We start from the raw sequence: 27,069 nt of genomic DNA on the forward strand, positions 1-27,069 counted from the left end.
CTTGTGTGATTGTACCTGTACAGGTCACCCAGGTTCCCTCATCCCCTTCTTTTCACCTCTGGTGGATTTTGCACTTGCAGGAATAGCTATTTCTCTTTCTAAAATGTACACTTTTGAACCAGAAATTTCTATGTATGGGCAAAAAAATAGGAATGTGTTTTCAAAGCTCTTGAGAGTCTTCATTCAAGTGGTAGGAGAATTAAAAGGGTCAGAATGGCAGGACCTGGGACAATACAGTCTACTTCGTTTTGTCAATACAGAAGTAAAACCCAAACTGATTTCTTCTGATAGTACTTCTCAGTTTAGCGAATTGTGATCATTTTATAGCAAGTGTGATAATACATGGTGTTCTATTTAAAGCTCCAAATCTGAGTCCGTGAGACTCACCTTTCACTAAAAGAAGTAAGCAGGCTTCTGTATTTTATAGTTGGAGAATAAAGCTAAAAGCATGCACCGAGTTGAACAGCTCAGACACTGGAATGCAACAGCCCCCCAAAACCCAAGGAACCACAACAGGTCCAGTTACTTTGTGGGGGACAGGCTTAATGGCTGCAGTTGTCAATCCTGAATTCTTTCTCATTTTTTTAAGGAGTGGAATAAGATCACGTTTATTCTGAAACAGCCTGGGGATGGCATATCAAATAACTCTTTTGCCAGTGTTCAAAAGTTTATATGTTGTAGTTCTAACAGCTTTTTTGATAATAAATAATTTCAGATCATCAGTCATACACAGGGGCAAATGATCTATATCATCATTTTAGATAGGGCATGTATGTGTATCAGTTTACCATAATTATAATTTATCTAATTGGAAGTAGGAAATAGGTGGAGTCTAAATGGCTGTGTAGGAGCATGAGGTCCTATTAAAGGAAATGTCATGAAATATTTTAATCTTCTTAGAAGTGCTGCCTATGTTTCAGGCGGATTAAGTTTTGGCATCATAACCGGAATCTCCCATTTCTGGTGCAGAGGATTAGAGTTAGAATATCAGAATATTAGGTGTAATAGAATCCTAGAATAGAATCATAGAATCGTTTAGGTTGGAAAAGACCTTTAAGATCATCAAGTCCAACCATTAGCCTAACCCTGCCATTCCACCACTAGACCATGTCCCTAAGCACCTCGTCTGCCCATCTTTTAAATACCTCCAGGGATGGGGACTCCACCACTTCCCTGGGCAGCTCTGGACATGTTCCAGCAATGCAATATCTTTCTTGTAGTGAGGGGCCCAAAACTGCACACCGTTTATTCAAGGTTTGGCCTCACCAGTGCTGAGTACAGGGGCACGATCACTGCCCTACTCCTGCAGGCCACACTATTCCTGATACAAGCCAGGATGCCGTTGGCCCTCTTGGCCCCCTGGGCACACTGCTGGCTCATATTCAGCCGGCTGTTGACCAGCACCCCCAGGTCCCTTTCTGCCAGGCAGCTTTCCAGCCACTGTTCCCCAAGCCTGTAGTGCTGCATGGGGTAATAGCCTGTGTCATTGCCACAGTTTGCTTCCTGGTTTCTTCAGTGACAGGTTGGGATTGGGAAAGGAGGAAAGTCATGTTTACTAGGGTAAAAAAAATGTTATATAAATAATGAGGGTGTGGCTGGAAGCAGTACAGTGTAGACTTACAGTCTGGCAGCCCTAACTTTGGCCCATTTTGCATTTATTCTTCATGGAGGGATTTAAAATGCCAGTTTGTGGGGTTTTCTGGGAATTTTGGTTTGGGTTTTGCTTTGGGTTTTTTGTTGTTGTTGTTAATCTCCAGAGCAGTTTTGAGCAGGTATTAACAGCAGCTGATGGTATTACAAAAAGTCCTAAGAGACCTGATTCTCTTTGCTCAGCCTTTTTTATGCTCATTTAGAAAGTTAGTACTGTTTTATAGCCTCTCTGCAATCATTTTGTACTCTGTCTTTGGAAGGAGTACAGAGCTTTGCCTCAGCTCCTACTTCTTTGGCTTTTCTTTGGAGCTTAAGGGGGATTTGAGCAAGTTTGATTGCAATTGACATTCAAAATGTCCCATAAGGTCACAGAGCAGCCAAAATAAAACTCTTTCAAGTTGAGAGAGGAGGAGTGGTAAGTGTCAGTTCACCAAAAATACTGGAAAATGTTGATTTGTTACTGTTATCTTTGCATACACTGCATGACTTCCTTGAAAAGACCGAGTTTCATGAGTTTGCAGTCAGTCCTGGAAAGGATAAAAGACTGAAAAGGTAGAAAGGATGCAGTTGTTGCAATGAGTGACAAGATTTAGGAGCTAGAATGCAAAGCAAAACATAAACCCAGATTAAAGTTTCTCTAATGCCTTCTAAAAGTTATGAAGCACTTTAATAGGAGTGAGAAATATTTTTGCATTGTTCTGGACACCAAATGTCCAGACTTGGATCCTGGTAGGTATTGCTAAGGGGTTACCTGCTGCTCGTGAAAGCTGGTGATACTGGCTTTTGTTTGACAGGAGGTTTTAGCTATCAATGAAACAGAAAAAAATCTTTATAATACATTAAGCCATATAAAAGCATGAAGACATTTACATTTAGCTTTTTTTTTTTTTTTTTTAACTTCAGTTAGGTAATGTCACTATTTTGTGGCTTTATGCAAAATCCAGTTACTTTAGAACAACCTGCTTTGGTGGGCACATCAATTACAATTTGATCTTTTTTTTAACAGAAGACTTTGAAAAATGCTCAAAGCTCCTGTCGTGGTTTAACCCGGCAGGCAGCTAAACACCGCACAGCCGTTTGCTCACTCCCCCCCCTCCCCAGTGGGATGGGGGAGAGAATTGGGAAAAAAGTAAAACCTGTGGGTTGAGATAAAGACAGTTTAATAAATCAGCAGAGGGGAAAAAAATATAATAATAGTAATATGCAAAACAAGTGATGCGCAAAGCAATTGCTCACCACCTGCTGACCAATGCCCATCCCATCCCTGAGCAGCAATCACTGCCCCCTGGCCAACTCCCCCCAAGTTTCTATGCTGAGCATGGCGACATATGGTCTGGAATTGCCCCAGAGGGGGTCAGCTCTCCCGGCTGTGCCCTGTCCCAGCTTCCTGTGCTCCTGGCAGAGCAGGGGAAGCTGAAAAAGCCCTTGACTGGTGTAAGCACTGCTTAGGAACAACTAAAACGTCAGGGTGTTATCGACATTCTTCTCGTCCTAAATCCAAAACGCAGCACTGTGCCAGCTACTAGAAAGAAAATTAACACTATCCCAGCCGAAACCAGGGCAGCTGCACTGCAAAGTACTGAATATTGTGCAAAAGGGTGGTGTGACAGAAAGAAATTTCATACAGATCAGGTTGAAATCCATTAGAATAAGTCATTTGGTAATAAATATTTTTGACTTAACACGTACTTGGAATCAAGGCCTTGCATTATCTTCGTATCCAGTCATCTAGAGTGCAGCTTTGCCTAGAAACTGTGAAAGATCAGGATGCCCTTCTGGCAGGCGCTGTGGCTATAGGAAGGTCTGACGATCCCTTCCCAGGCCACTGTCCCAGCCGAGAATAGGGAGCTCAAGCCAGGCAACTGCTGTAGCCATTAGATTATGGCTTTCTTGGTTAATTCAGTTAAGAAGTCTTTGCCCATTACAGTGCTACTTGGCTTCTTGAAAGGCGGGGAGGGATGGGGGGAGCTTTGGGCTTAGGAGCTTTACTTATTTCCCACACTTCTGTAGCTAAGCCTTCAGGATGAGAAGCGGGACAGGAGACCACATTGTTTCCCTCTCCTTATCTTTTAGTTTAGATTGGAAAGGACTTGGGAAGTCCTGTATTTACATTTGAGAGCATGGCATCCCATGGATGTGATTGCTCAGTAAATAGTTTTCAAAATGGGCCACGGTATGCATAGGCATTTTTAGTTTTTTAGATCTAGTTTGTACAAGGGCTATCTTAAAATTACTTATGCAAATTACTGCTTAACTTTGTAACTCCTATGCCAACAAGATAATTCTGTTTTGTGAGCGCCACTCTATTTATAGCCACAGTGCTGGAGTCCAGCACAAAGCCACAATGACAGAGCTTCCTTTTATCTGCTTTGCAGTTTGCTATGGGTCAGATCTTGATCTTTAACTCTTAGAGGTCCAGTGGTGAAAGACTCCAGAGATCTGAGAATTATTCTTGTTTCTGTCACTGATATGCACTGTGAATTTGAACAGCATGCTTCACGTCTCTGGGCCAAATACCCACCCCCTTTTTTATCTCCTCTCACAGCCTTTGTATATCTTCTTCAGCGGGTTATTAACTCATCTAACCGCATGTTGGTATGATGCTGAGAATCAGTGAGCCCCGGTATCAGCTGAGGTATGGCTGCAATAATACTAATAATAGCTTCTCTGTAAATGACCAAATGTACGCTGGATTTGGGAGTGATGACTCCCTTTGGGCGGGCAGTTCAGAAGTCGCTGCTGTAATGTAGCTGTACTCAGATATGTTTTTGTCATTTTATATATCTCTGGTAGTAAAGTGCTAGTTTATTGGGGTGCCAGAGAGTGTATCTGAAGGGGCTGCAGTGCTCAAGACATTGCCTGTTCGAGAACCCCGATAGCAATGGTTAATGGCCAGATTTAGTTCAAGAAGCTTTTAAGGCCGAGCATACAAAGATTGTATTTTCAGTGTACAGCTTAGGGAGGTGTAACAGTCCAGTTTGACAAGTAATTGTATCACTTGATAATGCAATGCTTTTTCTGCACTGTTCTGAATGTTGGAAATTGGCTGATACAAACAAATGTTTGTGAAACTTTTAGTCTTGTAGAACATTGAATTGGCCTTCAATTTGGAAACTGTGTAAAGACAATGTTTAAGACTCCCATAGGCTTTGTTAGGCAGCTGTGGAAGAGGACCGTATTTGTTTAACCCCAAAGAGTTGAATCGTAATTGAGGTTAAATCCAGTAATTAATCAGACAGCCTCTTCCCTTGCTCCACTTGTGACGCTTTTTATAGTAGTGACGGTTTTTATTCAGGAAAGACCCAGGCCTGAATTTTGAATTAAAAAATCTGGCAAAAGCAGGTGCAAAAAGGACCCTGTACAGAAATCCCTAATTTGTAGGCAGAAGAGGGGTTTCCCACTCCTTCCTTTCACTTGCGTTTCATCCATTGTTGGATTTTTTTTCAGGAAGAAGATAAGAGATTGTAGAGACTGGTATCTTTTTGCTTTATGCTTGCACTGTATTTAGTAGCTGGACTTTGTCCTTTCCTGGAGTCGCAGAGCTCTCCTGCAATAATCCTGCTAGAGGAACGTCACTTCTCTTTCGGCAGTGTTAATCTATTATGTTTGGTTCAACAGCATTTTTGTATTCCCTAGTTTTTATGACCATGAACATCCTTGCATTTGGAATTTCTGCCTTTCCATATATTTACACATCTAATACATGTCTACCCATATATATAGTACGTAAGGATACCATACAGTTCTGATTGTTGTATAGCAATGTGGAAAGATCATATTCAGATCCAAAATTAGTGGCTAGCACTATAGAAATGACAAAGATTATCTTTTTCTCATTGCTCACTGTTGTAAAAGCACAACATAGTCTTTAATTCTCGAGTGAGAAAAATGGAAGTAAGGGCAAAATTAGCTTTCTGCAAACTGAATTTATCTGAAATGCCAGTGAAAGTGCACCTTACGAACTGATTAATCTCTAGCTGCTGTAATTTACACGTGACAAGTATTGGTTATGAATTGCTAAAAAGGCACTGGAACAGACAGGGAGATTGAGATTTCACGGGAAAGAAAATAAGGAATAAAGACAACTGCAGTAGTATAAAGTGACTATTGATGAAATCAAAATCGGACTGACAGAACCTGAAAAAAGCACATTTTTGTTACGGTGTAAACCAGTGATGAATGTGAAGAGTCATATTTTCTTACAGGCTGAGAAAGGACACAGTTGGTCACAAAAGGAAAGGCTGAAGAAAGTATTTGCGCACAGTTGCTCTACTTGCCACAACACGAAGCTCGTCAGTGCTTAGTGAAATAACCCAAATCTGCTTTCTTTCCTTGTAAATGTAACGAATGGTGTTCATTACAAGGATTGGTTTTAACGGCTCCCCTCTGGAAGAGCTGGAGTGCTTCGTCTTGCATTCTTGATGCTTCTAATAAATAAATGCATCTCCAGTGGGTGGGACAAGAAGATTAAGTCTGGTAAGAGACTGCAATAACTGTACCGAAGAATGGGTTTTATACCTGGGGGCTCAGTTTTGTACTGAGATAAATAGGCAAAAATCTCATCAGCTGCAAAGGGCACGTGTCTGAGAATCGGAGGTCAGAACTGACTGTGTAATTTGGAAGTGAGAGTATTGCTCTGCTCCCTGTAAAGCTATTTGAAGAGTAAACTATTTACTAATGATTGGAAATAGGAGTTAATAAGATTTTAATAGAGTTTGAGAGTGTTGTTAGCGAAGACCTTAATGGAAATACAAGTTTTCTGGGGGGAGAAAAACTGCTGGAGAGTAAACTTACCATTTAGTAATCTGAAATTCTAAATGAATAGTGTTTGAAAATTACTTTAAATGACTGTGTTTATTAGCAGTAGTTTACATTTTCTGGGGGAAGAAGAGAGATCTCCTTGAAGATACTTGTGAAAAGCAGCTGCATTTTTCAAATTTTAAATTGAAAAACTGAACACCTAAAAACTTAAGAATGTGCTGGAGAAACCTATTTTCTGCAACCACAGTAATAGCTTTTTTGTAATGAACTGTGCTTATTTCCTACTGGTAGTTTTTTGGAAAGCAGACTTCTGCAAAATTTTAAAGCTTGCAACGTGGGGTATTTGAAATACTTTTTTAAGATTTTTTTTTTTTATGAGTCTTTCTGTGAATGTGTGATTAATTATTTTTAAAAACGTATCTCTCTTACAGATTCCTTATATTATTATTACTAAGATTGATTGCTTTTCCCCTTGTCCTCTCTTTTTTTTTTTCTTGGCCTTAACTTGTTCCCACCTATGTGTTTTTATTGTGTGATATGCGCTAGTGCTTACTAAGCATATGTTTGGAGAAGGATTGAATTCAGTGGAAGGTCACAGCAGAAATCCCATGTTCTTGATCTCGTCAACAGCTATCTAAAAATAAAAATCTTAATTGGCAACCTACTTTTCCCTGTGCTGTGAATTTTTAAAATGACTTTTCTTTTCTCATCTAAACCAACCCTACGGTATCAAGACTGTCCTTATGGTCCTCAAAGGGTCTTTCTTGTTTGTCCCTCTTTGTGCACCGGGATTCATAGGAGGGACGGAGATGAGGATGCCTGGAGCTACTGCTGTGTGGATTATGCACCAAATACTGCTTCCCTGGTGTCTTTCTCTGGTGGGGGGTGCAAAGCAAAAAATGTTGAACCAAGTGAAGTGAAAATAAGATCTGACCTGCTCTGTCAGCTAAAGTTTTAGGAGTTGTTCTTTGCCCTAGCCCATGGAAATGTGAATTGTGGATGTGGACAAATGCAGATGGCTTTGAGAGGGTTTGCAGTCCAAACAGAAACTGGGGATGGGGGGTTAATCGAGTCCAACGAGGGAAGGCAAGGAATCGGTGAGTGGAGCGGAAGCGGTGTGGCCTCGGCTCCTGAAGAGCCCGAGTGCTGCCGGTGTAAGATTTTAATAGAGTTTGAGAGTGTTGTTAGCGAAGACCTTAATGGAAATACAAGTTTTCTGGGGGGAGAAAAACTGCTGGAGAGTAAACTTACCATTTAGTAATCTGAAATTCTAAATGAATAGTGTTTGAAAATTACTTTAAATGACTGTGTTTATTAGCAGTAGTTTACATTTTCTGGGGGAAGAAGAGAGATCTCCTTGAAGATACTTGTGAAAAGCAGCTGCATTTTTCAAATTTTAAATTGAAAAACTGAACACCTAAAAACTTAAGAATGTGCTGGAGAAACCTATTTTCTGCAACCACAGTAATAGCTTTTTTGTAATGAACTGTGCTTATTTCCTACTGGTAGTTTTTTGGAAAGCAGACTTCTGCAAAATTTTAAAGCTTGCAACGTGGGGTATTTGAAATACTTTTTTAAGATTTTTTTTTTTTATGAGTCTTTCTGTGAATGTGTGATTAATTATTTTTAAAAACGTATCTCTCTTACAGATTCCTTATATTATTATTACTAAGATTGATTGCTTTTCCCCTTGTCCTCTCTTTTTTTTTTTCTTGGCCTTAACTTGTTCCCACCTATGTGTTTTTATTGTGTGATATGCGCTAGTGCTTACTAAGCATATGTTTGGAGAAGGATTGAATTCAGTGGAAGGTCACAGCAGAAATCCCATGTTCTTGATCTCGTCAACAGCTATCTAAAAATAAAAATCTTAATTGGCAACCTACTTTTCCCTGTGCTGTGAATTTTTAAAATGACTTTTCTTTTCTCATCTAAACCAACCCTACGGTATCAAGACTGTCCTTATGGTCCTCAAAGGGTCTTTCTTGTTTGTCCCTCTTTGTGCACCGGGATTCATAGGAGGGACGGAGATGAGGATGCCTGGAGCTACTGCTGTGTGGATTATGCACCAAATACTGCTTCCCTGGTGTCTTTCTCTGGTGGGGGGTGCAAAGCAAAAAATGTTGAACCAAGTGAAGTGAAAATAAGATCTGACCTGCTCTGTCAGCTAAAGTTTTAGGAGTTGTTCTTTGCCCTAGCCCATGGAAATGTGAATTGTGGATGTGGACAAATGCAGATGGCTTTGAGAGGGTTTGCAGTCCAAACAGAAACTGGGGATGGGGGGTTAATCGAGTCCAACGAGGGAAGGCAAGGAATCGGTGAGTGGAGCGGAAGCGGTGTGGCCTCGGCTCCTGAAGAGCCCGGGCGCCGCCCGGGGCGGGGCCGCCAGGAGTGGAGCGGAAGCGGTGTGGCCTCGGCTCCTGAAGAGCCCGAGTGCTGCCGGTGCTGGGCCTGCCAGCTGTGAATGGACCTAAGGCAACGTGGATGCTGAAGGAGAGATTTGCAGCACAGCGGTGCGGTTTTCATGTGAATGTGTCTCATAAAGTTCCCCTGGTCGGTCGTATCTTTGTCTGAGGGCTTTCATGAGGACAAGTGGCATTGCTGCCCGCTCAGAGTTGGGACTGCTGTGTTGATTCGTTAATGAAAGATGGAAAGGTCAGGCTGGGAAGAACCTTACAAGAAGAAGAACCTCAGCCTGCCCAGAGCCCCCCAAAGTGCACGCTTTTAATTCATTCGGTCTGTTTGGTTTCTCTTTTGCATGTTGTTCTGTGGTGGTTAAATTTCAGCTGAGATGGGACAGCGAGAGCAGGTTGTTCCAAAGGTGAAAGGCCACCAAAGGAGCTGCCGTGCAGCTCCGCAGGGTTAAACCGAGGGACGATAAGCTGAAATCTGACCTCGCTGAGGCTGCAGTTCCAGTGTACAGAGTCTGTTTCTGAGAGGGACCCAGTCTGCTCGGAGCACCTTCAGCAGCAGGGAGAGGGAAGTCTGGGCAAGGGCTGGGAAGCCCGACCTGCTTCGGCCACACTTTCCACCTACATCGGTTGCTGGGGATGCTTCTGATGCGGCTCCACCAACATCTTTCTGCAATGATTAGTGTTGGATTCACAAGCAGCACAGGTCACACACAGGACACGCCTGTCAGGAGAAATTTAAGAAACGAGGTAGCTCCATGGAGAAATTGTATTTATTGGGTAACATGCACTACTAGCAAGATGTTATTGCCATTGATGCAGAAGCCAAATACTCCTTTAGCTTTTTTTTTCTCCTGGGCTTTCAAATAAAGGCAGGTTAAGGAACGGTGTTGGGGTGCACATTAGGTAGGTAATTCATTGTCATTTATTAACTTGTACCTGGAGCAGAGAGGCAGGACGGGTGGAAACTCATAGTCCTTCCATAAGGCTCTTTACCTTTAAAGGCAAAGTCCGTATGTTAGTATTTCTTATCAGAGAATCAAGCACATATGGTGTGAAAGGATTTGTGACTTGGACACACAAGGGGCTTATCTTCAGAGGGAAAGGTAGGGCTTTTTTACTTAGGGGCAGCTAACAAGTGTTAGTTGTCCCAAGATAAAATGTAAGGACGAGGTGCTTTTGTTTTAATTCTTGATAAACTTGCAAAGTCAGCCAAATGGGAATTCAAGACTTAATTCACTGCGTTTACATTGTGATAAAGCCACAAAGCTTCATCTTAGACATGTTTTTCTCTCAGAATAAGCGATATTTCTTACTTAACCCCAAACCATGCCTCCTTTTTTAGAATATGGAGACAAATTCCGACATAAAAGACATCTGAAGCTGTTCCTGAAATGTTAAGAACTTACTATTCTTTAGTGGAAGGAAGAATTTTGATACACTGTCATAATAGTAGAGTGACTTAGTTTAGAAAGGAACACTGGAGATCATCTTGTCCAATCTGCCTCCCACTCAAAGTAGGACCAACTCTGAAATTAGATCAGGTTGCTACTCGTGTTATCCGTGTCCTCTTTCTGATACTCTGAAAAAGTTTGTGGCTTTTGATTTGGTATCTTTGACTGTAAGGATGACGTGTAACTTCAATGACATCACTATAACCTTTGCACTTTTTAAGAGGAATTCTTTGCTTGATCAGTGGCAATTTTTGCCAATGACTTAATGAGGTCAAGATGAGACCCAAAGGTTTCAGCGTTTTGTTTCTTTTTTCTAGTTGCGGCTATACTTAGGATGAAAGATCCCTTTTGAAAGACTTAGCAACATACATTTGGCAGGGTGAACCAAGAAGTGGTAACATCAAACTATAAAACAGTAAGCTTTCAGTCAAAGAGGAAGCAAGATAAAAACAAATAGTGTCCTTTATTAAATGTTCGGACCCACCAGTTTACTTCACAAACTGTAACTTTGGTAACTGTACTTTGTCCTTTCCCAGCTGTAATTAAGGTCATAGATATCAGAGTAAACATTTATAAAAACTAAAAGCGGAATAGCAAAGGATAAAAGTAGGGGTACTCGCAAGCTATAAGACTTCACTCAGGCAGAAGTGCCTGAAAATTTGAAAAATTCTTTATGAATGGTGATGCTAGGAAGATATGTACCATGAAGTTTGTGAAATTGACTGTTGTGAGTTGAATTAGAGGTTTGGTGTAACTAGGATTACTAGAACTTGGATTCATTATTTCCTCTTTAATACAGACTCCTGTGCCATTCCAGATTGGGTTGGTTTGCTTGTTGACAGAAGTTTTCTTTGATACTTTGACACAATTCATCACTAACTGGCTTCACAGATACCAGTATATCCTGTATCTTAAAATGCTAACCAAGAACTGCTTTTTGGTTTATGTTTGTAGCCGTCGGTCTGGCCAGTATACTATGAACCATGACTATTCCAAGAAGACCCCCGATGGAGCATCATTTGATCGCTCAGGATCCCAGGACTCCTTGGATGAACTGTCTATGGATGACTACTGGAAAGAACTTGAAAACATCCATGAAACCAGACGAAATAATCATGAGGAACGAGTAGCACTTGTAGTGAAAGAGCCAGATGGTAATGAAATCTGTTCTTGTGAATGATCATCAGTTTGCTGATTCAGGGATTTTTCTTTAAGTCTTATTTCAAGACATGGCACCCACCAAACACACTTAAATCACAAAGGAGGTCACTCTGCTGAACATCCACTGCTGAATATTCTGTTGCCTCTGATGCATATCACCAGAAACAGAAAGAGAAATGTATTAGAGATAAGTAAAAGGCTGGGTTTCCTTAAAATGGTATTTGCAGAACATCAGAAAGGTGCCTGTACTTGCAAATCGCAACAATCAAAGCTTTATTTGCAGTTTACTGTTAAACTAACGTACTCTTTCACTCTTTGTGTATGTTGTTCGTTATTGTAGCTATTGTGGATAGAAACCACACGCATTAGAAGACAAGCCAATGATTAACCGGTTTAAGTTTAGTGAGTAACTTTCTACGCTTGTAACTATTGTGACTGTTCAGTTGTATTATTTTGTTTCTCAGAAGCATCAATTATGGGCCACTCCTGAGGGCATGATCTTAGAAGAAGTTGGGCAATTTCTTTATTTTTCTTGTCCTATGAGACAAAAGAGGAGTAATGTCCTTAATTTCACCCTTCTCTCAAACATTATTTTTTAACAGTGCAGTATCTGCCCCTCTCCCACTCTTACAAGAGGCCCACAGTCTCAGTAAATTAAAACAGTGAGCTTTGCACATTGGTATGGCCTCTACATCAGTGAGAAGAATGTGCTCCATTAGTTTTCAGATGGATTTGCACTTTTCCCTCCCTATGCGTTTTGAAACCACCACTATTTACAAGTGCTCTGAAGGGGGTAGCTACAGGGCCTCTGGAGAAAGCAGCAAGGCTCTGAGCCTGTGTGCCTGGGGAGCAGGGCATTCAACAGAGCTGCGAGGCTTTCTCCAGAGCAGCAGAGCCCATCGTTCTGCAGCACATGAGCCTCTTCTCTTACCCCAGCTCACTGACACTGCTATGCCTTCAGGCTCTGCACTCCAAAACCCACCATTTCCTTTTTTATTTATATATAGCCTTCTTCCCCCTAGTTGCTGCTCCAGCTCGAGCCGCTGACCCTGGCATGAAGCCCAAGTGAGTCAGCTCAGTTTTGTTGATCAGCTCGAGCAGATGTTGCTGTGCCCCACACTTTGCCTAATGGGTAGCACCTCACTTGGGTATGAATACTCCTGAACATGTGGGACACTGCACCTGGCTGATGTGCTTGCCTGGGCAGGGGGCTTGCTTGAGACATGGCCATGCCAAGACAAGGCAGGGGAGAGATGGAATACACCTTGCTCACATCTGCTCTGGAGAATGGGTGTAGCCCTTCTTTCCAGCCCTGACAGCAAAATCTGAGAGAGTTTTGTCAGAGGCTCAGGATTTGGCCGCATAGCCGTAGCAAAATTCATACTTAAAATTTTGTGTCTGTTTTCTGAACGCTGTTAATATTCAGGTGCCCACTTGGATGGGAACTTGGTGTTTTAAAGAAAGTATCATTAGAGAGGTACTGATTTCAGAAGCAAAAGTTTTGCCATCAGTGACAGTATTTAATAGATTTCTCCTCTTTCATGTGCAGCAATCTGTCAATAAAGGATAACTTATCAGCTGTAAGACTAAAGCAACAATGGTTTTGTGGGCTCTCAGCAGGCAGGAGACCATGTCATAAGAACTGATTAAAAAATAACATTAAGGTGACTCCTGTAGCCTGATTTGTCCTTCATTAAATCGAGCTAGTGGAGAGCTGTAGGATTAATGTATTGAGAAAAGTGGGCAGAACCACATCAGTAAAGGAGCTAAAAAGATTCAAGATTGAACTAAAAATAAGCGAAGCAGCAATGATCAGAGGCCTTCAGACTTCCCATACACATTTATATCTAGGCACGTCTATAAAATGGTATATGATTTAATTAGAAGTGCTGTAGATTGTTATGAAGATTGCCCCATAGCAATCTGTATTGGATTAACTGTTTTAAAAGCTTCGATATCATATGTTAACCCTTTGGAAGCTCTTTAGAAACAATATTTTTTTTCCAAGTCATGATAGTGTAAGTAATTGTTCTTAATTGTGGATCCCCTTAGTACTTTCCCTGTGAACTGCATTAACTAGCTCATGTTATTAACATCCAGTGTGCTTAAGAGTACTTGAAAGCCAGTATTTATGCCTTTTCCTCTTTGCCTTGCTCAGAGGGAGAATTGGAAGAAGAATGGCTGAAGGAGGCAGGTCTGTCAAATCTGTTTGGTGAGAGCTCTGGCGACCCCCTGGAAAGCATGGTGTTTCTGTCCACACTGACCCGAACCCAAAAGGCAGCGGTAGAAAAGCGAATAGAGACTGTCACACAAACCATGAGGAAAAAGAACAAACAGCACCAGATTCCTGATGTCAGAGATATCTTCAGGCTACAAAACGACTCAAAGGGAAAAGTAAGTTCCTGTCCATCGTTTTGTTTGATTCTGGCAGAGAGAAGAGAGGGACATGTAGGGGCGGGGAGAGAGGAGAGGGATGGACAGACGCAAAAGGGATATTTCCAGAACATTTGTGTCTAACTTTTCACTGACTTCGAAGGGAGTTTTTTACTGAATTTGAGGGAATGGCGTTGGTCCAGACTTGACATTGCATTAAGCAATTTTAGGATGTAGAAAGAAGTATGTATATTGGCCTCATATTACTTAAAGGTGATGAATAGAAGAGCCACTCTATGGTCAAGATATTAGTCTGAATTAATTGTAACGCATATGCAAAACTCATGACAATGATCATCCAAAGAGCTACAAAAAGCCCACTTTTATCTTCAGGTGGTAGTGCCCTGCAGCTATCCTGAGGGGTCTGCCAGAGAGGGGGCAGTACCTCTTACTGGTGCTCTTGTTTGTTTATTTATTTATTTATTTATTTATTAAAAAAGGAAAAAAAAGGGACATCAACGTAACCACCTCTATTTTGGCTAGGTCTTTATGCTGAGGGTTTAGACCCCGTACTAAGTCCCATGGCCCGTGTGTGTCGTTAAACTGTGTGTGGGAAGTTGCTCTGACAGGTCCTGAAGGGTCCATATGATGTGTCGAATGGGAGAGTTCCTCTCCCATACACAGGAAAGGGGAAGGAGGGAAATGGAGATTATAATTAGAATTCCTGTTCTGTAGAGAAGCATATGTGTCCTCTCTGCTCCCCCAAAAGCAATGAGATCTTCAACCATCAGAAGGCTCTGACCTGATGGAAGTGCACGGCTTGCTTACCTGACCTCAGCCCCGTCCCTCATTCTTGCTGCTGCTGCTGCCATTCAGTGCATTGGTAGCAGCGATGGAAAGCATCGTGAATTTTGAGGGGATTTAACTTCCTCCTTCCCCCAACAGCTTCCTCTCCTTTGGCAACTCCTTTCCAATTCAGTAGAGGTGAAATGTAGCTGGGGAAATTTGTAAGCTCAAATGTATGTTCTGGAGGCACAACTTCCCTTTCACTGCTCTGCTTTGCATGTGGTTGCAGAAAGGATATTAACTCCATAAAAGCTTTCTGGGATCTGATTTGGAATTGACTACACCTAAAAATTACAAGGTCTAATAGCAGAGCAATTTAGGTAAAATATCATATAGCTTAAAGCAGTATAATTTCCCTTTCAAGTCTGTTATTTCAGTAAAGCACAAGAAATACTCATGTTCCTGTATTTAAGCTACACATTGTAATGTTTGAAAATCACATGCCTCAGTGTTCAGTAGATTTCTATGTCTTCTAAACTACATGTTTTGATATTCATTACACCAGTGAGAAGTAATGCAAACAGACAATGGTTGTTGCCATTCAAGGTGTATAAAACAGATTAGAATATTTATTAAATATAAAATTACTGAAAAAAATAAAGAATCCTGCTAAACCTGTCTCCTTGACTGAAATAAAATAATGCAAGTGTAGGCCTTCAAACCTATACTTCATGCCTTTCTCCAAAGCAAGATAATTAATCAGAAATCATTGCTCATAGTTATTCATCCAATCTGTCACAGAAAGCCTCTAGTGAGGTAGCTTCTACAGCCTCCCCAGATAACATGTCTCAGTGCTTTGTTACTCTCCCATCATTAGAAAGCTTTTTATGTAACAAAAGAGGACTGAAGCCATCTGCAGCTGCATGAAGTCATCCCAGTTTAATAATAGCCTCCGAAAATCCTGTAACCTCCCTTCACCTGGGGAAAGCCAGAGGAAAGGTAGAACAATAGTGATGATGTTTTGCATCAACACAATTGGGTTGATGTTTCTACTAAATTTCCTGCTGTATTCCCAAAGAGAAGCTAGGCTTTTGATACCTTGACAGCTTACCAGTCTGCTTCTACTGATCTGTGAAAGAGTAATAATTTTCTGGGCAGTCATGCTATCGTCTTCCACCTCTCAAGATCCCTGTTTTTAAAAAAAACCGTAAATATACAGATTTGTGTCAGTAGGTGAAATCTTTAAAAGTTGAATTGTAAGTATGGAGTTATACAGTGCTTGAGTAAAATACAATTAAAAATCCAGAGTGCTGAGTATTCGTTGTTGATTTGAGTAGCCAAAAAGATAATAATAATAACATGTGGGTGAAAATGTGTATGGGTATATATATAGGTATAGATTTGCTACATGTTCTGAAATATTTTTTTTATAGTAGATGTCATCCAGTTCATAGAATGTGACAAATCCTGAGACTGGGTAGCACAACATTGTAGAAAGAAGAAGATGGTTCAAATCCTTTCCTGTTTTGTTGTCGCCTCGAAGTGTCCTAGTTTTGCTGTTGGGAAGCTAAGCTGTTAACCACAGATATTAATGTCAGGCCACCCTGCAAAAGGGATGGGATTGTTCTATAGGGGAGGCAACCAGGTAAGATTTTGCAATCGGAAGGAATTTGGACTGTCAGTCAAAATGCCTCCTCCAGATTCCCTTTCCGTATCCTTTCCAGTGAAAACTGTGGCTTCAGGTCAAAGACTACATTTTCTTATTCTTTGCAACTCTGGAAAATTAAGTGTTATACCCACTTAACCTTTTAGGAAGAGGGGGAAGGGACTTAATTACTTCTTTTTTAATTACCTAGATTTCAGATCCCCTTAGGATTTGGCAAAGGGGTTTTCTACTGAATCACACAGGTGTGCTTCTGCATACCCCTGAATTGCAGGAGTATGAGTTTTAATCCTCCATGGAATCAAAAGAGTTTCTATAACCACGCATTTGGTTTTTATAGGCATGTATAGTTATTGTTCATTTCTTAGGTCTGTGATGGAAGTGAACCCTCAACTGTGAGAACAAGTGAAAACAAAAATGAAACACAAGATGGAACAAAAGGTAATGCCAAACAACACTCTCTTGGTTTGTTTTTTGTTTTTTTTCACCTTTTGGTTTGTAGGCTTTCAACTACACAAGCTACTACATAGGTCCATATTTCAAGTAACTTTTCAGCAAAAGAAAATGAAATTCTTATGAGAAGCCTGTTCTGGCCTGCATTGTTGTGGTATAAAATTTTTAAGTGTGGCTGTAGATGGTGTCCTTTGAGCCATCTGGGAAACCTTGTTTGTTACCAGTGATCATCTTATAATTGAGTTGTCTGGGAGAAGTCTCCTCTTATAGCTTATGCTTATGTCTTTCCTGATCCTTAATTTATCCCTTCTGGTTTATCTCTGCTGTACAGTACAGGAAATGAAGCACTATACATAAGCTCATCAGTGCATACAAGAGAACAAAACCAAATTACTATAAACGTCCCCAAAAAGTGAGAACTGGCTATATATCTCCAGCTCAAAATGGAAAAATAAAAACAGGGATGGAAGAAAAAAGTTGTTTACCTTTTCAAGGAAAATGGAAAGGAAATAACATTCTGTGTGTGTAGGACTGGGTTATGTTCAACAGCACGTGATCACACAGAAGGGGTGCAGTACCCGTGGAGAACCCCTTCCTCTTACTGCTAGGTAGGACAGGGCATCACAGAAATCCTCAGCTGATTCCATAGTTTCTGTTTTGAGAGTATGAATTTTGATTAAAGACTTTGGCAAAGCTTTCTGCACTTCTTCAGGTCTGATAATAAAAGGGTGGCTGCCCTGCATCATCTTAGGTTTCTTCGAAGCAGGGGTTGCACCGTGTCTGTTACACCACCACAACCATCACTGTAGAGATCAGGATATTAACTGGCAGCCGTTTAGGCTTTAAGATACTGTGCTACTATTTTGCACTGTTTGTATGTTGGGGTTTTTTTCTTCTTCTGGGGGACTGGCTAGCACATAGGGGTTATATTGAACCCTATAGCCACTTAAATAGGCAGGCAGGCAAATCAAGTTCCCTACTGCAAGTTACTTTATCTGTAATTAGACTTAGAAAACAGCAACAAACAATACGGGATGTGCATGGAAGTTGAAGTGGAACAGATGAATATAAACCAGCCCTGAATATCACCAAATCTGTGCATTTGCAGAAGTGCTGTTAATCCTTCTCTCCCTCACTCTCAGCAAACCTTACTCCAGTAAGAACAGTAAAAAAATGGGAGGATTGCCAGACTGCTGGTTCAGCACAAGGGAAGGAAGAGATGCCTGGTGCTTGTGTCAATAAACTGTACTGTAGGATTCAGAGCTGGAAAATTACCAAGCAATTATTACAGAGTTTTGTATCACATCTGGTTCTTTTTTCCAGTGGCCCTGATGAACCCTTCAGAAATGGGAAGTTCTGAAAGGCAAATCCCATATGCTAGCTCTCCTCAGCACAGATTGCAATGTGGATGGCAAATGCAGCCTGCTTACATCCTGATACATTTCTGCGCTTGTCCACATGCTAAAGTGGGCTCTGCTGCCAAGGCTGGAGCAGGAACAAAAAGTCAGTTCAATTTGCAGTCAAGCCATGCAAGTTCAGTGGTGTTAAAAGCACCGCACCTGTTTCAGTGCTGTGCTGTGATCTTTCCTCCAGAATGATGAGCAATTTAGTGTTATACAAACAGTGAGTGAATTTAAGGCAAAAAGTAAACAATGCCTGATATTTCAAAGACACTAAATATTTATGAAATCAAAATCCAAAGACATTATTTTAAAATGGAACCACCCTTTGACAGAGCAATAGCACCAGTTTTGCCTGAAAAATATAAGCATTATCTCAGACAATATAAAAAAAAATCCAAAGCTTAAATTGAAATGTCTTAAAACTGTTAGTGAATGACTCTGTTTGGCCTTTCTCCAAAGGTGATGGCTCTCTTCCTAACTTTGTCTTTGAATGCTGCATTCCCAAATGCTTCTGCCAGACTGAAGATGACAGTGGTTTGCCCTTCAAGCGTACATGGGCTGTGTGAACCTGTGCTCACTCCTCTTTTCTTGCCAGTCCGACACACCTTGTTTCTTGCCTAAACAATGTAAACAAACTCAGGGAATAATACGAAATTGTTATGCTTTTATTCTTCTCTGCCTGATCCTGCTCAAACAGAACAGTTTAATGAGTTCCTAAGATTTTTTTTGTTGGTAGATGCATATTTGAGGTTTTTTGGAAGTGCCCTCACTTACTGACTTCAAGTGCCTCTTTGTTCCCTGTAGGTACAGAACGTGTCTACAGGAAACAGAAAGAAAATTCAGAATCATATACTAAGCTGTCAAAAGACATTATCGTATTAACAATCCATAACAGTTGCTAAAGACTGGCAAAGTTAGCAATATGTTCAACAGCTACAAAAGAAAAAAAGTAATTCTCTTTGGATGCCTGTGAAAAAGAGTAAATAACTGGGTTGGTTGAGACATCTCGAGAAATAAAAAGGAAAGAATAAAGCAGATGAAAAGCTAAATACTCGTTAGCTTAAATAGGGGAGCAGGAGAAGTCAGTTTACTGTGGGACTGCAGTTGTCCTTCTGAATACAGAGGATTAGCTACAAGGGAAGAATGTTAGATAAAACGTCTGTGTAAGGGCAACCTCAAAGCATAATGATCTGGCAAATGGATGAAAGAATTTCATGTACTATGTGTAACATAAGCGAAAAGAGCTGTAATGTTTGCTTCTTGATAGGGAAAAAGACTGACGTGTGGTTATATTTTTTTTTAATTAAAGTTTGTTTCTGCTTTTAATTTTACATGATAAATAAGGAATCTATAGCCAGAGTGATAGAGTGTTAGTGAAAAGATTACAAAGTTTTTATTTTCTATTTAAAATCATCTATGAATTAACATTTCAGAGAAATGCTTTGTCAGTCAGAAAAAAACCCAAATAGGCCATTCTACCTTTCCACTTATAAATTAAGATCTATCAGCATAGCTCAGGGTATACTCTAGATTCTCTAGCAAAACTAGGAAATAGCAAGGTTGACACTATTAAAAAGAAACCCAAAATGTAATCTACGCCCCACTCCTGAAGAATTTCCATCATTTTCTGTGATCTTTAAATAGCACTGTGAACCAAGGAAAGGGTGCATGTCTAATACAAAATACATTTCTACATCTTAGAGACAATATTTACATTTTTCTGTTTCTCTCATGACGTATTGCATGCAGTTGGCAGAACACAAAGCTGCTTCCTAGTTAATGAATGCGCAGCAGTAGGAGCAAGGCTGTACAACCAAGAAGAAATTCCCCACAACAGCAGCCAGCATTTCCAGACTTTTAAAATGTGCACACCATTACCAAGACATCTGCTTTACACGGCACCTTCATATAACCAGAGAACTGAAATAGGAGCTACTGCTTTATTGTTTGTTATCATCAGATCCTTCCCAGGCTGGTAGGAAGTATGTAGGTCACGTATAGGCCACATTAGCATGACAAAAGTCTTGGGGGGACAGGGAACTGTTTTCCTTTAGTTCGGATGCATTAAATAGTTTAGATGATGTATACAGATATACACACAGGGAGGCCAAAGATCGAAGCCAAGGATGAATTTGACCTTGGATATGTCTGGTTACTGAGGTTTCATGTATCTCTTTACCGAAAGGAGCAGCTCTATTTTCAGGATCAGCTTAATCTTTAGCGTATGCCCCAGGCATCTCTCAGGGTCTATGGAAGTGAGCAGAAGTCACTGTGGAAAGAGCAAGCGGTGAGTAACACACACAACAGGCAAAATTGGGAAATGTTTTATTCTACTTCTCATAGCATTGCTTGGTTGTAAGTAGAGTCAAAGCATTAACTCCAATCCACCTTCTCTCGCTGGAAGTGTCTCAGCTCCAGATCAATTACACTGGCGTGGGAGTGGTTGCGGAAAGCACTGTGATCTACTGGAGAGTGGCTGTGCTGGCTGCAGCCTTTTGCCTGTCTATTGGGTCCCCTGAGTTTGGCCTCGGCAGACTGAGGTCGTTTTCAGGACTCACTCTAAAGAGTATCAGAGATTAGTCTCATTTTGTGTATGGTCATTCAGTTAGAGGCAGATACGACTCAGAAAAATTTTTGAGTTGATGTAATTTTTTTTAAACTTGATGCTTCAGATGTTGTTTGGTTTGCATGCTTGCACCTCAGCTCTTTTGCAGACCACTGAAAGTACCAGTGTAGAGCAGCACTTTCCTGATGCCTTCTCCCTTAATCAGCCTATCTGCCACCTTCCCCCGCTTCAAGGTCAAATGTTGCTGTATCTGTAACTATTTTCTGGGAATTTTTTTCTGGCTTGGCTTAGCATAGTTATTCCAGGCCATAGAAAAATTTCCCACGTGGTATAAAGAAATGAATCTATTATACAATACTCATACACCAAAGCGCATGTACTGCTCATGGTTTGCCTCCTCAACTCGTGTCCATTTCCATCCCACTTTTTCTGCACTTGGAGTATGTTAGCTTTGAACAAGATGCAGTCTCCTGTGCCTAGGAGCCAGTGGCAGAATCATAGTCTGTTGAAATGAGCAGGATTGATTTGTTGTTACTCGTGCTGGTTTTAAGAAAGTCTGAATTTCATCACAAATACTTGCAAGGTATTTGTAATGTCTTGTACAAGGAACCTAGTCCTGGATGTATCCTTTAAGAAGTACCACATCACAAGAGAGACGGTGGAGAGATGAGAATTTCTCTGGCTAAATTGTCTTTGATGTTTGTATTAAACAGTGTTATTTACAATATAATTTTCCTCTTGCTTCTTTCATGATATGTTTCAACTTCAGACTGAAATGCAATGGTTGATTTACTATGAAATTAAACTGCTTTTTCTAAAAGCAGAACTGTCTCTCCCTTTTTTCCTTCTGTGTTGATTTTTTTTTTTTTTTTAAACAAAAAATGTTCTAAATTTGTCTAGTGTTTCATTCCTTTAAGGAACAAAGAAAGAGAAGTAAGGTCATTGTTGTGTACTTAGTCCTTCCCTGTGTTGTGGAAACATGTCCAAACAGTTCTGAGGAATCTAGACTCTTCAGGCTGACGTGAGGACAGGGATGTTGGGACAAAGATGTGATCTGTGTACTCCCTGTTTTTCCCAGATGTTAATGCTTTGGATCATAGAGGAAACATCCTCTTTTGCTTTTGAAATTTTAACAGCAGAAAGAATTGATGATTTGGTTGCAGGATGTTACAGTCTTTGAGGCTGGAAAGTGTTTGATGACAAGAAACTTCTGATGCCAAAGCTGTTTGACTCTGGAAGATTCTGGGGATCTGCTGTTTGTTTGAGGTGGATTGCTTTCTCTTTTCACAACAGATAAATAGGAGAAAACCCCATGCCTTGGTAGAATGATTAAAAGAAAAAAAACAACTATAAAAAATGGGCCCTTGTAAGAAGCTAAATTTTCAACTGACACAAAAAATGCAGAAAACAGTGAAGTTGAAACCAGAAAGTCCATCCCTTGCACAGCATTGACTTCTACTGGTTTTTAAACTTACTCTCATGCACTGAGTGATGCTCAGTTGTGCTGCTGTTGATTATTAGTTTTTTCTACTCTGTTTTCAGGTCCTAAATTCAACCTTGGAACTGATGAGCAGGAGAGCACGCTTGAAGACATGCTAGTTTTGGACACTGACATCAATTTGGAGATATCGTTTGCAGAACAGGCAGCTAATTTAAAAGACAGCTCAGCAGGCAAAATGTGGAAGGGTGGAGGGGGTGACACTCTTCTCCCGGTAGGTGTATTGCTCTCACTCTTTGTTTTTACTAGTGGTACTATTTGGATTGCATTTATGGTGGGTGAATTAGATTTAGAAGTATGTTGTTGGATCCAGCTTTGTGGAGATAGACCTTCTCAAGATAACTCGTTTTGGGGAATGGTATTCTCAATAACATGGAAGTAACTACTTTTATGCCTACTTGTGTTATTGTCTGTCTAGCAAAATGCACTCTATGTGTAAGCAATAATGGACTGGTAATTTTAAGCTGGCATAGTGGCTTAGTGGTAGTTGTACACAAACTGTGTCTTTACTTCATTGGTTTACAGCTGCGTTTCCTGTTATCTGAGGTGAGATGCTCTACCTGTGTAACAAAAACCTCAGTTGTCATTTAAAAAGGGTTGGTGGATGCCTGTGGAAACCTTGTGCAGTTATCCAATGCAGATAGGTGAGGGATGAGAATGAAGAACAGAATGGTTTGTAGAAGTCTAAAGTCGAGTGGGAGGAAATTAAGGATTATTTTGTGCTCAGTTTTACTTTCCAACTCTTAATAAAAAAAGGCTTATTCTGAATGAGTCCAAATAAATACAAAGCAAGATCCTCCAAGGCATTTTGTTGTTGATCCTCAGGCATCTCTTTGAGGATCTCTGTCTACCTAACAGTTCATGAACATGCAGTTACGTATGACCTGTAAAGTAATGACTGGTATGAAAAATGTCCTTTTTTTCCTAACAGTGTATGCAAACATGTCTGTGTAAACATAGTGTCTCAAGTAATAATGTTTCACAGTTCTTCAAGCACTTAATTTAGATAAGGACATGTGCAGTTCTTCAAATAGTAATTACCCCACGTATCCTAGTTCAAACATTATAAACCAGACACTAATGGATGTTTAGAAATGGATTCTAAAGTGTTTGAGTCATGTTTCTCTAATGCAGCCTGTAACAAGAAGACGATAGCTATAGTCTAACTTACTTCTGTGTATATGCATACATATATATATGCATAATACATACTTTAGCTATACTTTTAGCTAGGCTTATGAAGGATTACTCAAAGACATGGCCACGGGATTTCTCCTTCAGTCATGAAACATGTCCAGAGGAGAGCAACCAAGCTGGTGAGGGGTCTGGAACACAAGGAGCGGCTGAGGAAACTGGGGTTATTTAGTCTGGAGAAGAGAAGGCTGAGGGGAGACCTGATCGCCCTCTACAACTACCTGAACGGAGTCTGTAGTGAGGTGGGGGTCAGCCTCTTCTCCCTGGTAACAGATGATAGGACGAGGGGGAATGGTTTGAAGCTGCGCCAGGGCAAGTTTAGGCTAGACATTAGGAAAAACTTCTTCACTGAAAGGGTTGTCAGGCTCTGGAATGGGCTGCCCAGGGAGGTGGTAGAGTCCTCATCCCTGGAGGTATTTAAAAGGATAGATAGGTGCTCAGGGACATGGTTTAGTGGTGGGATGTCAGGGTTAGGTTAAAGGTTGGACTCGATGATCTCAAAGGTCTTTTCCAACCAAAGTGATTCTATGATTCTATGAAAGGAGTGGCAAAATGATAGGAAAAGGGAGTGACTTACCTATTTAAATCTACAAATTGTATTTCTTACACCTTCATCATTGGCAGCTGTTTTTAAAAATACATGTTTGTGCAAGTTGATGAAACCTCAAGGCGGGAAACCAGCTATCTACAATTTGTTAATTATGTTTATGTTTCGGTATGTGCCCTTGTATTCATGTATCGTAACAACAAATTTGTCCATGCTATTGCTGGGTTTGTACAGGATGAGAAAATAATTCTGCAGGATAATGTATCTTTCCAAATGGAAGAAAGTCTTGTCAGCCTTCCTGCATTGAGTCATAGACACTGCTGATGTCAGGCACAGGCAAGAGTCTCACTTAGAAGCCTGCTGGTGAGAGATGGAGTTAAAAAGCTCTATGAGCTGGGAAGTCACCCAGTCCTTCACCCTCTCAGCTCTCAGTCTTTGACTGCAGCTTCTGAGCATTTAGTGAAGTAAAAATGAGCCATAATTAAGGATCCCCCTTCCCTAACAAGGGAACCCCTCTATTATTATTTATAAGGCAGCCAAATATGTTATTATGTGTGTATAAGTGCAGAGGGATTTCTATCCCGATTGTACATGCATGGGATTGTTCATGGGCAGCCATTCCACCACTGTAAGTTACAGAAGGATGCAGAAGGTGGTGGTGGTGGGTGGTTACAAGCAAGACAAAGCCAGACTCTTCTTGGAGGTGCACAGGGAAAGGGCAAGAGGCAAGGGACACAAGTGACTACAGCGGAAATTCTGTTTTGCAAAGAAAAAAAAGTCCTCATGAGAGCATTAGGCACTGGAATGGGTGCCCACAGATGTTATTGGGAGTTTTCAAAATTCAGTTGGACAACGCAACAAGCAACCCAATCAGACTTTGAATTTAGCCTTACTTTGAGCAGGCAGTTGGATTAGATGACCTCTAGAAGTCACTAGGAACTTAAATCCTCCTATGATTTTAAGATCATCTGCTTTTCAACCTAGTTGGGGGATTCTTCTGTGATTTAGTCAGTAACAGCAGGCTTCATGATGAAAGGTTGTGCCCTGAAGGAAGCACAGCCTTCGAGCTAAGTAATGTGTAATGACTTGGATTATTCACTCTGCTGCAAATCTCTGCTTTTAGAATTTCAGGCTGCCGAAGGACAAAACAGGTACCACAAAGATTGGTGACCTGGCCCCTCAGGACATGAAGAAAGTCTATTCTTTAGCACTGATTGAATTAACTGCTCTCTATGACACACTCGGGACAGAATTCAAGCAGCAAAAAGCTGTAAAAATCAAAACCAAAGGTGAGTCATGTTTAATATTCTGCACAAAATGGGTCTGTTTTAACCCAACAAAACAGAGGCATGCAGTTCTTTATGATTTTCCAGCAGAACATTTATGTTAATACATAAGTAGTAACAGGTCCTGAGCAGCATTTAATTATACGCCTTAACTCAAGGCACACTTTGAGCAAGTTCATGCACATAGTCACTCCAGCTACAGGGCTGTGCTCTCTGTCTAAAGTTAAAACTCAGGTCAGTCACTGAGCAGGTAAACCAAGGACTGAAGAAGGGGAACTATGTTAGTAGCATGCTGTGCAGGAAGAATTGCTTCACAGAAATTTGTATGTGCTGATATATTCCCTGGGAGGGCATGTGCATGTGTTCTCTGTGGGTATTCTTCTCCTGCTTTCCTGTGCTACTTCTACCTGACTTCTTTGCTTTCATTGCCCTTGGCTGGAGATGCTGGGAGCCTTTGTCACTGGCTTTCCTCCTCTGTTTGGTACAAACTTTCCTGTGTCACATAGGCCTTGCCCATCCAATATTTACTCAGCCCATAATGCAGTTTTTATGCTGAATGGCATTGTACTAAATGGAAGATTTAGGCTGTTGCAGAGGATGTCGAGCCAGCTTCAGCGCGCCATTTTGCTCTGCAAGCTGTTGGAGCATCTGTATAATCACAGTGCTTTTCCTGGGAACACAGGACACGTGGAAACAAGTTTCAAGATGCTAGAGGTTTTCAGAGCTTTGTTTGTTTTCTGTGTTTCTGGCTTCTTCTAAATGCTTTACAAGAGCGTGAAATGTGTTCCCAGTTAATCACAAACCTGCTTTGGCCAAAACCCTGTTGTCAAGGTTCACTGATTGTGACAGTGCAATACCTCACTTTAAGTAATTGAAAGCCACAGAGGGGGTTGAGAGATATACAGCAAGGTACAATAGATTCTTCAGAATATGCTCTTTGCTTCACAGTAGTAGAAAATAACTTTTTAAATGCAAAAGGCATACACAGAAACACCTATGAGACCTTGATCCCTTAAATGCATTTTCTTCTTGTAGAAGTGCTTGTGCTTTCTCTAATAAACAGAGACCTCCTTCTCGTGTATTTTGGGTCTTAGTTTTAATTGATTCATCTTACAAAATTTATTGTTAATTGAATTTCACTTAATAGCATTATGATGTGAATCACAGGCAGTCATAAAAAATTGATTAAACCCCCTGGTTTTCCTCAAGTTAAAGAAGATGGGCCAGACTCATGGAAATGTTTAGGAAACAGACAATGACTTGTCACCCTTTCTGCCAAACAAAACTGCTTTTGCAACTTAATGCCTTCAGTGCCTTATTGCTCAACCTGACCCTTGCCTCTTCATTCCTGAAGTACTGTTTGGCCTATTGATTCATACAATCGTGGATCTATTGGCTGTTCCTCTTTGTGCTTGAGTACGTAAAGACGATGAAAACATAATTCTTCCATGGAATGTTGTGCTGTGCCCAGCCCTGCCTTTCTGTTGACCTCCTACATTTTGTTTCTCCAGCTACATCTTCGACATATATCACATTCTCAAGGGCTGGCATCTTTTTAGTAATTACAGCTGTTCTGGGCTCAATATTGGCATGGCATCATACCAAGCAGGAGGTTTTAGCTGCATGTAGTGTTACATACTGTTTCAGAAAAATTGCTTATTATCAGCACTTCTGACAGAGAAGTTTGATGTCAGCAAACTTGGAGTTAGTAGTTACTAGTATAGTTCTATTTTAATGGTCATTCACTTCTATCCAACTGAGCCATAAATACATGGGAGCCCCATTTGCTTAAAGACTAAGGCTAGTTTTGCATCAGGGCTAGATTAACTGTGACTAGAGTCCTTTTTTTTTTTTTTTTTTTTTTTT

General features: G+C 40.7%; 1 protein-coding gene across 1 annotated transcript in view; it reads left to right on the top strand.

Moving 5' to 3' along the window:
* The window catches only part of ARHGAP18 (Rho GTPase activating protein 18), a 75,790-nt gene that overhangs the window by 26,480 nt on the left and 22,241 nt on the right, over positions 1-27,069 (top strand). The window contains exons 2-6 of the mRNA XM_035899886.1: positions 11,228-11,427; positions 13,593-13,828; positions 16,625-16,697; positions 22,221-22,390; positions 25,041-25,206. Of these exons, the coding sequence (XP_035755779.1) occupies positions 11,228-11,427; positions 13,593-13,828; positions 16,625-16,697; positions 22,221-22,390; positions 25,041-25,206 (845 nt within the window). The remainder of the gene's footprint in view (positions 1-11,227; positions 11,428-13,592; positions 13,829-16,624; positions 16,698-22,220; positions 22,391-25,040; positions 25,207-27,069) is intronic.

Source organism: Egretta garzetta, unplaced genomic scaffold, assembly GCF_000687185.1.
Source record: "Egretta garzetta isolate BGI_Z169 unplaced genomic scaffold, ASM68718v1 scaffold397, whole genome shotgun sequence".
Taxonomy (NCBI): Eukaryota; Metazoa; Chordata; class Aves; order Pelecaniformes; family Ardeidae; genus Egretta; species Egretta garzetta.